Source organism: Moschus berezovskii, chromosome 11 (assembly GCF_049115385.1).
Source record: "Moschus berezovskii isolate FMDL1 chromosome 11, NW_MosBer_1.0, whole genome shotgun sequence".
Classification (NCBI taxonomy): Eukaryota; Metazoa; Chordata; class Mammalia; order Artiodactyla; family Moschidae; genus Moschus; species Moschus berezovskii.
The window spans coordinates 93,326,884-93,340,476 of record NC_142470.1 but is presented as its reverse complement, the minus strand read 5'-3'; the positions used below and the strand labels follow the sequence as shown (position 1 = coordinate 93,340,476).

Below are 13,593 nucleotides of genomic sequence, written 5' to 3'. Positions count from 1 at the left end.
CTTCAGCATCAGTCCTTTCAATGAAAGTTCAGGACTGATTTCCTTTAGGATGGAATGGTTGGTTCTCCTTGCCATCCAAGGGACTCTCAAGAGTCTTCTCCAACACCACAGTTCAAAAGCATCAGTTCTTCGGCGCTCAGCCTTCTTTAGAGTCCAGCTCACATCCATACATGACTACTGGAAAAACCATAGCTTTGACTAGACGGACCTTTGTTGGCAAAGTAATATGTCTGCTTTTTAATATTTTGTCTAGGTTGATCATAGGTTTTCTTCCAAGAAGCAAGCGTCTTTTAATTTCACGGCTGTAGTCACCATCTGCAGTGATTTTGGAGCCCCCCAAAATAAAGTCTGTCACTGTTTCCATTGTTTCCCCATCTATTTGCCATGAAGTGATTGGACTGGATGCCATGATCTTAGTTTTCTGAATGTTGAGTTTAAAGCCAACTTTTTCACTCTCCTCTCTCACTTTCATCGAGAGGCTCTTTAGTTCCTCTTCACTTTTTGCTGTAAGGGTGGTGCCATCTGCATATTTGAGGTTATTGATAATTCTCCCAGCAATCTTGATTCCAGCTTGTGTTTCATCTAGCCCAACATTTCTTATGATGTACTCTGCATAAAAGTTCAGTAAGCAGGGTGACAGTATGCAGCCTTTCCTGATTTGGAACCAGTCTGTTGTTCCACGTCCAGTTCTAACTGTTGCTTCATGAACTGCATACAGATTTCTCAGGAGGCAGGTCAGATGGTCTGGTATTCCCATCTCTATAAAAATTTTCCACAGTTTGTTGTGATCCACACAATCAAATGCTTTGGCGTAGTCAATAAAGCAGAAGTAAATGTTTTTCTGGAACTTTCTTGCTTTCTTGATGATCCAGCAGATGTTGGCAATCTGATCTCTGGTTCCTCTGCCTTTTCTAAATCCAGCGTGAACATCTGGAAGTTCTTGGTTCCTGTACTATTGAATCCTGGCTTGGAGAATTTTGAGCATTACTTTGCTAGCCTATGAGATGAGTGCAGTTGTTCAGTAGTTTGAACATTCTGATCCGTAGTTTGGACAAGCAAGGTATATTATTCAAGTATGCCCATTTGTAATATTCTAAATAAAAATTATTTATTTCAGGGAAATATAGCTTTACTGCTTATGTAAATTACCAATTTTGGTTAAAACATTAATTTTTAAAGTGACATTTTAATATCTGAACAAATAAACTTCTTGGAACTTAGTAAAATTTTTATTTTATAAAATTAGTCTAAAGTCCATTTTCCAATTTGTCATTGATCTGTAGAATACTATTTTTGACCATTTGGGGATTTGGGATAAGGAAGAGCATCCAATATAGAATCTTTTATTTCATTCAGTTGTCGTATTTTTGTTCTCCTCTAATCTGGAAACTTTACCAACTTTTCTTTGTCTTTCATGATATTGAGGACATTTTATAGACTATTTTATAGCGCATCCAGCAAGCTGTTTTTTAAGTGTAAGAGCAGTGCTAATAATTTTGTGTAAGGCATTGTATTCAAGAAATGGCTCGCTTATGTTGCTAGCATATAGTATACAAAAACACACGCCTAATGTAATAGACTCTTTCAAAAGCCACTATAGTTAGCCCTTGGAGATGATTTCCAGGACTCTCCACCAAAATCAAAGTCTTTCTGCTTTATTCTGTGAATGTTTGGTGTGTTCTTATCAACCTTACCAGTTCACTCTGGCAGGTGACATGACAGTTTTCAAATGGTCTAAGATTTTTATTTTCTCTTCAAAACATAGCACTTTATGTTCTGTCTTAGCCTTTGAGATGTTGCTTTGACCGCTTAATTGCTTTCTAGGAGCTCCTTTTTCCCCCCAAAAGAAACAAAAGGGTGCACAAAACACAAGACGTGAATGAGGGAGAGGCTACCAATGCTCAGTAACAACCTTGTACTGGTCAACTATATGTAATAGAGTTAGTAACTTTTTAGGTAGAATTTGTGCAGATTTTACCTTCAAAGAACTTAATTCACAAAGCTGAATCTATAAAATAGTTGTTAGAAAAATTATAAAACAGTAAATTTGAAGCCACAGCTTAGTAGGAACTGAAACAAAAAGTGATTTATATGTTTGTATTAGACTTTTATCTCTAGTACCATTTTTTTTTTTTCCCACAGTATTTGTTAATTGTTTATTTATTGAGAGACTATTTCTCACCCCAGATAGTCATAGTTTCATAGTTCAGGAACACAGGAAAGTAACAAACTTCCATGGAACTCAACCCAAAGAAATTCTTTGTATTCCAAATCACTTTGCACTCTGAAAGATACCAGCCTTCCTCATCTCCTCAAAATCTTTCATGGAATCATAATTTCTGTAGAAATCTGCATATGCCTTCTTTCTTTGTTCAGCTACAGCAAACTTATAGAAAGTTGCAAACCCCAGGGAGACCATGAATGCTCCAACAATATGAAATCGCAGACGTTTGGCCAGGAGGCCACGCATCTGAGGTTTGGCCAAAGCAGTGGACATGGTAGTTTTTCTTCTCGACGGCTCAACCGCAACGTCCTTTCAGGATGGAGAAATGGACCTCTAGTACCATTTTTTAAAGGAATGATAAAAGCCTCTAAAGAGAGAAAATAGTTATTTTTATGTGATATTTTTACTAGATAGGAAGATCCTCGTATGAAGTTTGTGTTCATTTTAGTTTCTCCTCCCCATATTTCCTTTTGTTGTAGCCATGTTATTTTGACAAATTACTTGTAAACAATGGTATACAGGGACCATTCTTCCTCCAGCTGCGGTTTATATATGCATGCTATTGAGTAAGCCGTCAGTTACCCCCACTGGCCACTAGATGGCGGTCTCGTTTCATTGCCAGAAATTGAGCTCAGTTCAGTTCAGTTGTCGCTCAGTCCAGTCTGACTCTGCCGCCCCGTGGACTGCAGCACGCCAAGCTTCCCTGTCCATCATCAACTCCCGGAGCTTACTCAAACTCATGTCCATTGAGTCGGTGATGCCATCCAACCATTTCATCCTCTGTCATCTCCTTCTCCCGCCTTCAATCATTCCCAGCATCAGGATCTTTTCAGATGAGTCAGTCCTTCCCATCAGGTGGCTAAAGGATTGGAGTTTCAGCTTCAGCATTAGTCCTTCCAGTGAATATTCAGGACTGATTTCCTTTAGGATGGACTGGTTAGATCTCCTTGCAGTCCAAGGGACTCTCAAGAGTCTTCTTCAACACCACAGTTCAAAAGCATCAGTTCTTCGGCGCTCAGCTTTCTTTATAGGCCGACTCACATCCTTATATGACTACTGGAAAAACCAAAGCTTTGACTGGACGGACCTTTGTTGGCAAAGTAACGTCTCTGCTTTTTAATATGCTGTCTAGGTTGGTCATAATTTTCATTCCAAGGAGTAAGCATCTTTTAATTTCATGGCTTCAATCATCATCTGCAGTGATTTTAGAGCCCAGAAAAATAAAGTCAGCCACTGTTTCCACTGTTTCCCCATCTATTTCCCATGAAGTGATGGGACCAGATGCCATGATGCCATGATCTTAGTTTTCTGAATGTTGAGCTTTAAGCCAACTTTTTCACTCTCCTCGTTCACTTTCACCAAGAGGCTCTTTAGTTCCTCTTCACTTTCTGCCATAAGGGTGGTGTCATCTGCATATCTGAGGTTATTGATATTTCTCCCGGCAGTCTTGATTCCAGCTTGTGCCTCATCCAGTCCAGCGTTCCTCATGATGTGTTTTGCATGTGAGTTAATAAGAAATACTTTACAGCGTGTGAAAATGAGAAAGAGCAGGTGCAGTGTTACAGTTCCTCACCCTCATCCTTCTCATTCCCATTTTGGAAAATGAGATGTTCCTGTTTTTAGAAAACAGCACCACTGAGCACATTAAATTACTTGCCACTAATATAGTAGAATACAGTAGAACATTCCAGGAATGTTATCAAATGTTGCAAAATCTTTGCCTTTTTAGTGCTTGTTTCATAGTGTCATAATAGGAAGGGGCAAATGAAATCAAGAGAAATGTATTCAGTTGCCCTGCAATACTTTGGCCACCTCATGCGGCGAGTTGACTCACTGGAAAAGACTCTGATGCTGGGAAGCGTTGGGGGCGGGAGGAGAGGGGGAACGACCGAGAATGAGACGGCTGGATGGCATCACCGACTCTGTGGACATGAGTTTGAGTGTACTCCGGGAGTTGGTGAGGGACAGGGAGGCCTGGTGTGCTGTGATTCATGGGGTCGCAGAGAGTCGGACATGACTGAGCGACTGAACTGAACTGAAGTGTTCAGTCATAATATGGCCATTCTTACTAAACTCATATATTTTCAAATTTTAAAAATGATATAAATAGATTTTTATCAGTATGGAGAAGAAAAATGAGTAGACCTGACATGTAGAGGAAGGTCAAAATGAGAAGAGGCACAGACCTTTTTGAATTGGGAGGATTATAAAGTATCTACTAATTTGGCTGGTTGTCTTGGCTGAGTGATGGTATGTGCTAGTTCTCATTTTATTGGTTTGGTAGTTCTGTAACTAGGTGTAATGGGACAAAACCCATTACAGAAGACTTTGTTATACCATGTGATTTTCCTCACACTGGTTTAAAAGTTACTGTATCTTATCTTAGGTTATTTCCTCTAAAATTCAGTATTTAAATTAATTTTAGGAGAGAATAAGTTAATTTTGTTGCTATGCAAATGTGTTAAACATGACCACATTCTTTAAATCCAAAAATTATTACTTAGTTTATTACTTAGTTTGTTGTATTTTGTTTATTCCAACTCTTGTGACCGCATGGACTGTAGCCTGCCAGACTCCTGTGTCCATGGGATTTCCCAGGCAAGAATACTAAAAAGTTACATAGGAATAAGTGTACAATTGGAACTGTAACTGTTTTTCCATGATTGTATTTTAAGATATGCATGCTAGTCATGTTACTTGTAGGGATATTGATTGCACATAGTTATAGATTAAGTTTTAGTATTCAGTTACTTGAAAGGATTTTTATTTTGCAGAGAAATAATTTAAAGATAACTTAAATATTTGAATAATTTATTTTTTAATCCTCACATTAATTTTTGTGTCTACTCAAATGAAAATTCCATAAACAAATGTTACATTCCTAGATTGTATTGAGGTTTTTATGCTTTAGGTGAGCCTCTCATTTTGTATTTCTGAAGTTGATCAGAGAAATAAAATCAGCATAAGCTGAAAAACATCAGAAAGAAACAAGATGTTTTTCTAGGTAGTTAATATTCATTTTCTATGTGATCTTACTGCTTACCTACTAATGGATTAATATAAAGCATGCATTTCTTTTGAGATTTTCAATGTAAATCCAAAGGAAGACAATGATGTTGAAATGTTCAGCATTTATTGATGCTGAATAAAACTTTATTTTCCTATATATTTTGCTGATCAGCTTTCCCATTCAAAAAAGTTTCCCTTTCCTATATTAGGTAGATTATTAGAAACTTTAAGTGAACATAAATGTAAAAGTAATTTGAATGAAAATGATAATCAATATGTAGTTTTAGAAAAATGTCTGTTGCATCATTGTTTTTGTGTCTTATTTCAGTTACTGTATCTTGTATGTTTTTCTGGCATCCAGAAGTAAATCTTTATTGTCCATAAGTCACTGCTGTTTCTGGAATAAGGCACTTACCCTTGATGCTGCCCTGTGGGCCAGGCACTTGCTCTGGAATGTTATAATTTTCTGGAAATATTCTTTTAAAGGTTATCCTTAAAAACAATTTTTTTAAGCTGTGTTTTGTCTTGAATGCAACCCATGAAAGAGACTTGTCAGAGTATGATAAAGATATACACAAAAACAATTACCAAGCGGTTAAGTGCTATTGTGTAGGAGACCTTGGTTTGATCCCCAGGTCAGGAAGATACCCTGGAGAAGGGAATGGCAACCCATTGAGTGTTCTTGCCTGGGGAACACAATGGATAGAGGAGCCTGGCAGGCTGTAGTCCGTGTGTCAGAGAGTCAGACCCGGCTGAGCGACTGTCGCTTTCTAAGTACTATCCCAGTAATCCTAACAGGGTCAAGAAGATTCTTCTTTTTCTTCTTCCTCCTCTTGTTTTTTTACATCTTTTGCTATAATGATGACAGGAGTACCTATTTTCCCAGAAAATCTCTTCACGTAGAGGGAAACAAAAATTGTGAAACAAATCCCCGCAAAAGATATCTTTGAACTGTATAGTGAAATAGGAAATAAATTTATTATACTTGTGTTTGTTGCATAATTTTTCAGTCTGCACTTCTCTTTTACTCTCTTGAAGGTGGTGGAAAATGATAGAAAATAAATGCGTTTTAGTAGAATTTCAAAGAATATTTTATCATTTTAACAGTTGGATAGAATAACAGAAAATATAATGAAAAGGTACATATTAGATCCCATTTTTATGTGTTCTGGCTCTATGTTTAGTAGCTATAAATATATTTTTGAAGTCTTTTATATATATTTAATGGGATATGCATACCTAATTGATAAATTTAACATGACTAGCAGTTTATGTCTAAAATGTATAATCACCACATATTTTAGCCTAAAATACTGAAGTTATTAAATGTCTGAGTTATTTTTTAAAGTATAGTTGATGTATAATATATAAATTATAGGTGTACAAAATAGTGATTCACAAGTTTTAAAGGTTATAGTCCATTTATTGTTATTATAACCTATTTGCTATAAATATCTGAGTTTTAAAAATAATTAAAAGAGAACTGTTCGTTATCCTCCATTGCATTAGGAATGAAGTATTCCCAGATATCCTACTTTAGTCCACAAAGTGGTGGATAACTTCTGTTTACACTCAGAGAAAAAGAAGTGAACAAAAAACCTGACAAACTTCCTGATTGAAGGTGGCAAATGTTTTCAGTTGTCTGGAAGGAGTGGGTCTTTTCCATTAGTAATCCATGGTAAATTTCACTGAAACTTTTTGGTTTGAATTGATAGCTTCTGCCAGTAATAAATTGGAGAAGGAAATTGCAACCCACTCCAGTGTTCTTGCCTGGAGAATCCCAGGGACGGGGGAGCCTGGTGGGGTGCAGTCCATGGGGTTGCACAGAGTCGGACACGACTGAAGTGACTTAGCAGCAGCAGCCAGTAATAAGCCAGGCAGAAAATGTTTTCCATTTTTTCTTAGAATTATTTTCAGCTTTTATATGTGCTGAGTTGTGTTTCATGAAAAAATGACTAATCTCTATGATTTGTCTTACAAATTTCTTCTCACCAACCTTTACCCTATTCTGTTTCTTTCCAGCAATTTGAATGTCATTTTCCCCACTGAAATGTTTTTTCATATACAGAAAATGGGAATTTTATTCTTTCACCTAGTACTGGTTACTCCTTTCAAAACAGAACATTTCTCTAACTGAAATAATTATATAGTAGCGTCACACACCTGTATCTGTAGTTGTTGATGGTAGATTCCAAGGTATCCTTCAAGCATTGCATAATTCAGCCAACAGGTACATCTGAGGATCTGAAGGATAGTGACTTTACTTGCTTGGAGTAAGCAGTAAACTGAAATATGCATTTGGCACCTGCTGAGTGAAGAAGCTGCTGTCAGCCATTTGTAGACATGGGATTGTGTAACAGTGCTGTGGTTCTGCTCTGCTTTGTCAGGCTAGTCACATTCAATCCTGTAGTAATGATGACATGTGCTGTATGAAAGGACACCTGAGGGTTTTCTGATGAAGCTCTGTGTGGCAAAATAGAGAATTACGAAATCCAGGATTGAAACACTTGGTGTATTTTGTACTCATCTGTATTTTATCATTAAGAGATTGTTACGTTTATTGAGTCCTTTTGTTTGCTGACCACCCAGACATGTTAGTTTAAAAGTGCCTGTCTTAAAAAGAGAGCAAAAATTAGCTCTCCCTTATTTTTTCAGATTCTCCTTCCTGGAGATACTCAGAAATAAGTCTTAAAAGGAAAACATGAATAATGTAAATCAGATATGAATAAACATTTTCAGGTTCTAGACATAGCATGGATTGCTGGATGCATTAATATCTGGGTAGAATTTGACATTAAAATGAGAACACTTGTTTATGTAACTGACTGTTGTCAAGAATGTGGAAATATATAAAAACTTCATTTTTTAAGCTGAAAATTTGTCAGAAGAAATGACATAGTACTGAAATTCATTTCATGTTCTTGGTAAATCAGGCCCATCAGTGTATGTCCCACTTGTGTTTACTATTCTCAATCTCATTATCCACTGCCTGTTACCTTGCTTCCACAACTTTTGCTTCTATCCCTCCTTGATATGAAGAGACTATCTTAGCTTTCGGTATAGTTTAAGATTCCTAGTTGGAATCTACGCAGTTGAATAAAATAAACACCAACACATAAAAGGAAGTATCATGTTTCAGTTAACTTAGAAGAGCTGTCTTATGTTCTCTGTGGCTGTAAAAAGTTATCTATATTCATGTTTGTCAGATTCTTTTCCCCCGCTGTCTTCTGTATTGAGTTTTAGCATGTAGGCTGTCCTCAGCTTTATTTGGCTAATGGAGAAGTAGCTTCTCATTTTGTGGGGTTTTTTTTTTTGTTGTTCTTAATAACTTTATAACCGTTTATTTTAAAAAAGTATTAGTGTGTCTTGGATTACTTCTATTGTTGTATAATTTCATGTAAAATATTTTAGTTTTAGGTAGTTTATTTTTAAATTGTTAGACTAATGTTTTAAAAAATTAATCAGTATACTAAGATTAAAGGAGCTTTGAGTTTACAGAAAATTGAGCAGATGGTACATTGCCCTGCCCCTCCACTCATAGTGTCCTCTTACTTACATCTTGTATTAGCGTGGTGTGTATGTGTGCTCAGTTGTGTCTGACTCTTTGTGAGTCCATGGACGTGCGGCCCGCCAAACTCCTCTGTCCGTGGATTTTCCCAGCAAGAATACTGGAGTGGGTTGCCATTTCCTTCTCCAGGAGATCTTCCCGACCCAGGGATTGAGCCAGCGTCTCCTGCTTTGACAGGCAGATTCTTTACCGCTGAGCCACCTGATAATCTGTATTAGTGTGGTACGTGGTGCTTACTATTGATAAACTAATAGTGACATATTTTTAACTGAAGTCGGTATATTAGAGTTTACTCTTGTGTTACACAGTTCTGTGGGTTTTGACAAATGCCTAGTATTGTGTGTGTCACCATTACAATATCATACAGTATCATTACAGTTTCATTGCCCTAAGAAATTCTGTGTGTTCTGTGTGTTCATTCCCCTTCTCTCTCTCTCCCCAGTGAAACCTCTAGTAACCCCTGATCCTTTTTCTGGCTCCATAGTTTTCCTTTTTCAGAATGTCATTAGTTGGAACCATGCACTGTAAACCTGTTCAGATTGGCTTCTCTTACTAAGCAGTACGTATACATTTAAGTTTCCTCCATGTCTTTTCTCAGTTTTGTAGCTCATTTCTTTTTTTTGCAGAATAATATTCCATTGTATGGTTATACAACAGTTTGTTTATCCAGTGGCCTTTTGAGGAACATCTTGGCTGTTTCCGGTTTGGGGAAGTTATGAGCAAAGCTTCTTCAAACCTTCATGTACACGTTTTGTTATTGTTTCTGTTCCATTGATCTATTTGTCTTTCACCAGTACTACATTCTCTTGATTATTGAAGCTTTATAGTAAGTTTTGAAGTCTGATTCTGTCAGTCCTTTGACTTTCTTCTTCAGTGTTTACTCGTTTGATAGGCATTTGAGTTGTTTATGCCTTTTGGCTATTGTGAATACTGTGAGTGTGAGTGTACAAGTACTATTTTCGTTCCTCCTTTCAGTTGCTTTGGGTTTTTACTTAGGAGTGAAAGTGCTGGTTCACATGGTAATAAGTTATTTCTTTACTTTTTAAATTATAGCAATCTTAGTGCATATAAGATGGCAGGTAACTCATGGTGGTTTTAATTTGCATTTCCCTGATGACTAATGGCCTTGGAGCACGAAATGAAGCAGGGCAAAGGCTAATAGAGTTTTGCCAAGAGAACGCACTGGTCATAGCAAACACCCTCTTCCAACAACACAAGAGAAGACTCTACACATGGACATCACCAGATGGTCAACACCGAAATCAGATTGATTATATTCTTTGCAGCCAAAGATGGAGAAGCTCTATACAGTTAGCAAAAACAAGACCAGGAGCTGACTGTGGCTCAGATCATGAACTCCTTATTGCCAAATTCAGGCTTAAATTGAAGAAAGTAGGGAAAACCACTAGACCATTCAGGTATGACCTAAATCAAATCCCTTATGATTATACAGTGGAAGTAAGAAATAGATTTAAGGGTCTATATCTGATACAGTGCCTGATGAACTCTGGACGGAGGTTCGTGACATTGTACAGGAGACAAGGACCAAGACCATACCCATGGAAAAGAAATGCAAAAAAGCGAAATGGATGTCTGAGGAGGCCTTACAAATAGCTGTGAAAAGAAGAGAAGCGAAAAGCAAAGGAGAAAGGAAAGATATAAGCATCTGAATGCAGAGTTCCAAAGAATAGCAAGGAGAGATAAGAAAGCCTTCCTCAGCAATCAATGCAAAGAAATAGAGGAAAACAACAGAATAGGAAAAACAAGAGATCTCTTCAAGAAAATTAGAGATTCCAAGGGAACATTTCATGCAAAGATGGGCTCGATAAAGGACAGAAATGGTATGGACTTAACAGAAGCAGAAGATATTAAGAAGAGGTGGCAAGAATACACAGAAGAACTGTACAAAAAAATCTTCACGACCAAGATAATCACGATGGCGTGATCACTCACCTGGAGCCAGGCATCTTGGAATGTGAAGTCAAGTGGGCGTTAGAGAGCATCACTACAAACAAAGCTAGTGGAGGTGATGGAATTCTAGTTGAGCTATTTCAAATCCTGAAAGATGATGCTGTGAAAGTGCTGCACTCAATATGCCAGCAAATTTGGAAAACTCAGCAGTGGCCTCAGGACTGGAAAAGGTCAGTCTTCATTCCAATCCCAAAGAAAGGAAACGCCAAAGAATGCTCAAACTACTGCACAATTGCACTCATCTCACACGCTAGTAAAGTCATGCTCAAAATTCTCCAAGCAAGGCTTCAGCAGTATGTGAACCGTGAACTTCCAGATGTTCAAGCAGGTTTTAGAAAAGGCACAGGCACCAGAGATCAAATTGCCAACATCCACTGGCTCATGGAGAAAGCAAGAGAGTTCAAGAAAACCATCTATTTCTGCTTCATTGACTATGCCAAAGCCTTTGACTGTGTGGATCACAATAAACTGTGGAAAATTCTGAAAGAGATGGGAATACCAGACCACCTGACCTGCCTCTTGAGAAACCTGTATGCAGGTCAGGAAGCAACAGTTAGAACTGGACATGGAACAACAGACTGGTTCCAAATAGGAAAAGGAGTACGTCAAGGTTGTATATTGTCACCCTGCTTATTTAACTTATATGCAGAGTACATCATGAGGAACGCTGGGCTGGAAGAAGCACAAGCTGGAATCAAGATTGCTGGGAGAAATATCAATAACCTCAGATATGCAGATGATACCACCCTTATGGCAGAAAGTGAAGAGGAACTCAGAAGCCTCTTGATGAATGTGAAAGAGGAGAGTGAAAAGGTTGGCTTGAAGCTCAACATTCAGAAAACAAAGATCATGGCATCTGGTCCCATCACTTCATGGGAAATAGATGGGAAACAGTGGAAACAGTGTCAGACTTTGTTTTTTTGGGCTCCAAAATCACTGCAGATACTGATTGCAGCCATGAAATTAAAAGACGCTTGCTCCTTGGAAGGAAAGTTATGACCAACCTAGATAGCATATTAAAAAGCAGAGACATTACTTTGCCAACCAAGGTCCGTCTAGTCAAGGCAATGGTTTTTCCCGTGATCATGTATGGATGTGAGAGTTGGACTGTGAAGAAAGCTGATCGCCAAAGAATTGATGCTTTTGAACTGTGGTGCTGGAGAAGACTCTTGAGAGTCCCTTGGACTGCAAGGAGATCCAACCAGTCCATTCTAAAGGAGATCAATCCTGGGTGTTCATTGGAAGGACTGATGCTAAAGCTGAAACTCCAATACTTTGACCACCTCATGCGACGAGTTGATTCACTGGAATAGAGTCTGATGCTAGGAAGGATTGGGGGTGGGAAGAGACGGGGACGACAGAGAATGAGATGGCTGGATGGCATCACTGACTCTGTGGACATGAGTTTGAGTGAACTCTGGGAGTTGGTGATGGACAGGGAGGCCTGGCGTGCTGTGATTCATGGGGTCGCAAAGAGTCGGACACGACTGAGCAACTGAACTGAACTGATGACTAATGACTGTGTTTATTGGCTATTTATATCTCATTTTTGGAGAATTATCTATTCAGATTCTCTGTTCCATAAGTGAGGCCTAGGCAGAAGGAAGCATCTGTCATAGAATATGGGCATGTAAAATAATGTCAAATTCATTATCACTTTGCATGTCCACCTGTTTACATTAGTCTTTTCATATCCTCACAAATATTAATGTTGTGCCCATCAATTAACTTTGGTTTGTTTTTTATAACTTGGGAGTTTAATTTGAATTTCCTGAAAACTATAGTGTACTATGTTATAGTATAGAGTTATAATAAGAAGTAGCATTAGGTCATAAATTAAAAAAGAAGCTTTAAATATAACCAAATATATGGCTCAGTGGTAAAGGATCTGCCTGCCAGTGCAAGAGATACAGGAGACATAGGTTCAATCCCTGAGTTGGGAAGATCCCCGGAGAAGGAAATGGCAAGCCACTCTAGTATTCTTGGCTAGAAAATCTCATGGACAGAGGAGACTAGTGGTCTACACAGTCCATGGGGTTGCAAAGAGTCAGACAGGACTGAGTGACCGAGCATGTGCACCTGCAAATTTTAAGTTTAAAGATGGAGAGTAAGATGTCAAGTAAGTAAGGAAAGAATGAACAGTCATACTTTTTACCCCTGTTCTCTGCATCATTATTGGAAGGTGTGAAACAAGGGTCTACTCCTCCATAACTCCGAACAGCTCACTGTCTTCACATTACTAGAACTGATTTTTTATGCCATCCCTTTACATACCTTGCCAAACAAAGTCCAGAATTCCTGGATGAGGCCTCATCCCTCCCCATATCCAACCCCAGTATAGTGCTGTGGGCAGTTAGACAATTTCTTCCTCAAGCTGGTACTCCCTAATTCTCCTTCCCTGTTTCAATCTTCTATTTAGCATTCAGTGTACTTAGTAATGTCTAAAAAATTTTTTACTCACTTGGTCTTCTCTACCTTGAATGTAAGCTACGTGAAGGCAAGGATTTTTGGTTGTATTCTTCACTGCTATATTCCCAGCCTGTCCACCAGTAGGTTTTCATTAAATAATTAAGGAATAACTAACATAATAAAAAACAGCTATGGATTTACTTTGTTCAGTAACTGCTATTGGAAAAATGTTGTTAGGTCCTTAACTCACATGATTCACAAAAGGAAAATTCCACTTGGGAGGAAGCCATATAACCTAACAAAGCATTTTATGAAAGCTTTAAAAGCAATACATGTTCTTAGAGCATGGAATCCACTGTTAGATGCATGTAGTTTTAAGAAAAAAATTCATTTGATTTGTAGTTGATAACTA

At 38.0% G+C, this 13,593-nt stretch overlaps 2 protein-coding genes across 10 annotated transcripts in view; one reads left to right on the top strand and one right to left on the bottom strand.

Annotated features, from left to right (window-relative positions):
* BIRC6 (baculoviral IAP repeat containing 6) overlaps window positions 1–13,593 on the top strand; it is a 220,187-nt gene that overhangs the window by 161,686 nt on the left and 44,908 nt on the right. The window lies entirely within an intron of this gene.
* On the bottom strand, window positions 2,143–2,572 carry LOC148776233 (cytochrome c oxidase subunit 6C). The gene has a single exon (XM_088841558.1). It carries the CDS (start codon window positions 2,495–2,497, stop codon window positions 2,273–2,275), a length of 225 nt encoding a protein of 74 aa, XP_088697684.1. The 5' UTR covers window positions 2,498–2,572; the 3' UTR covers window positions 2,143–2,272.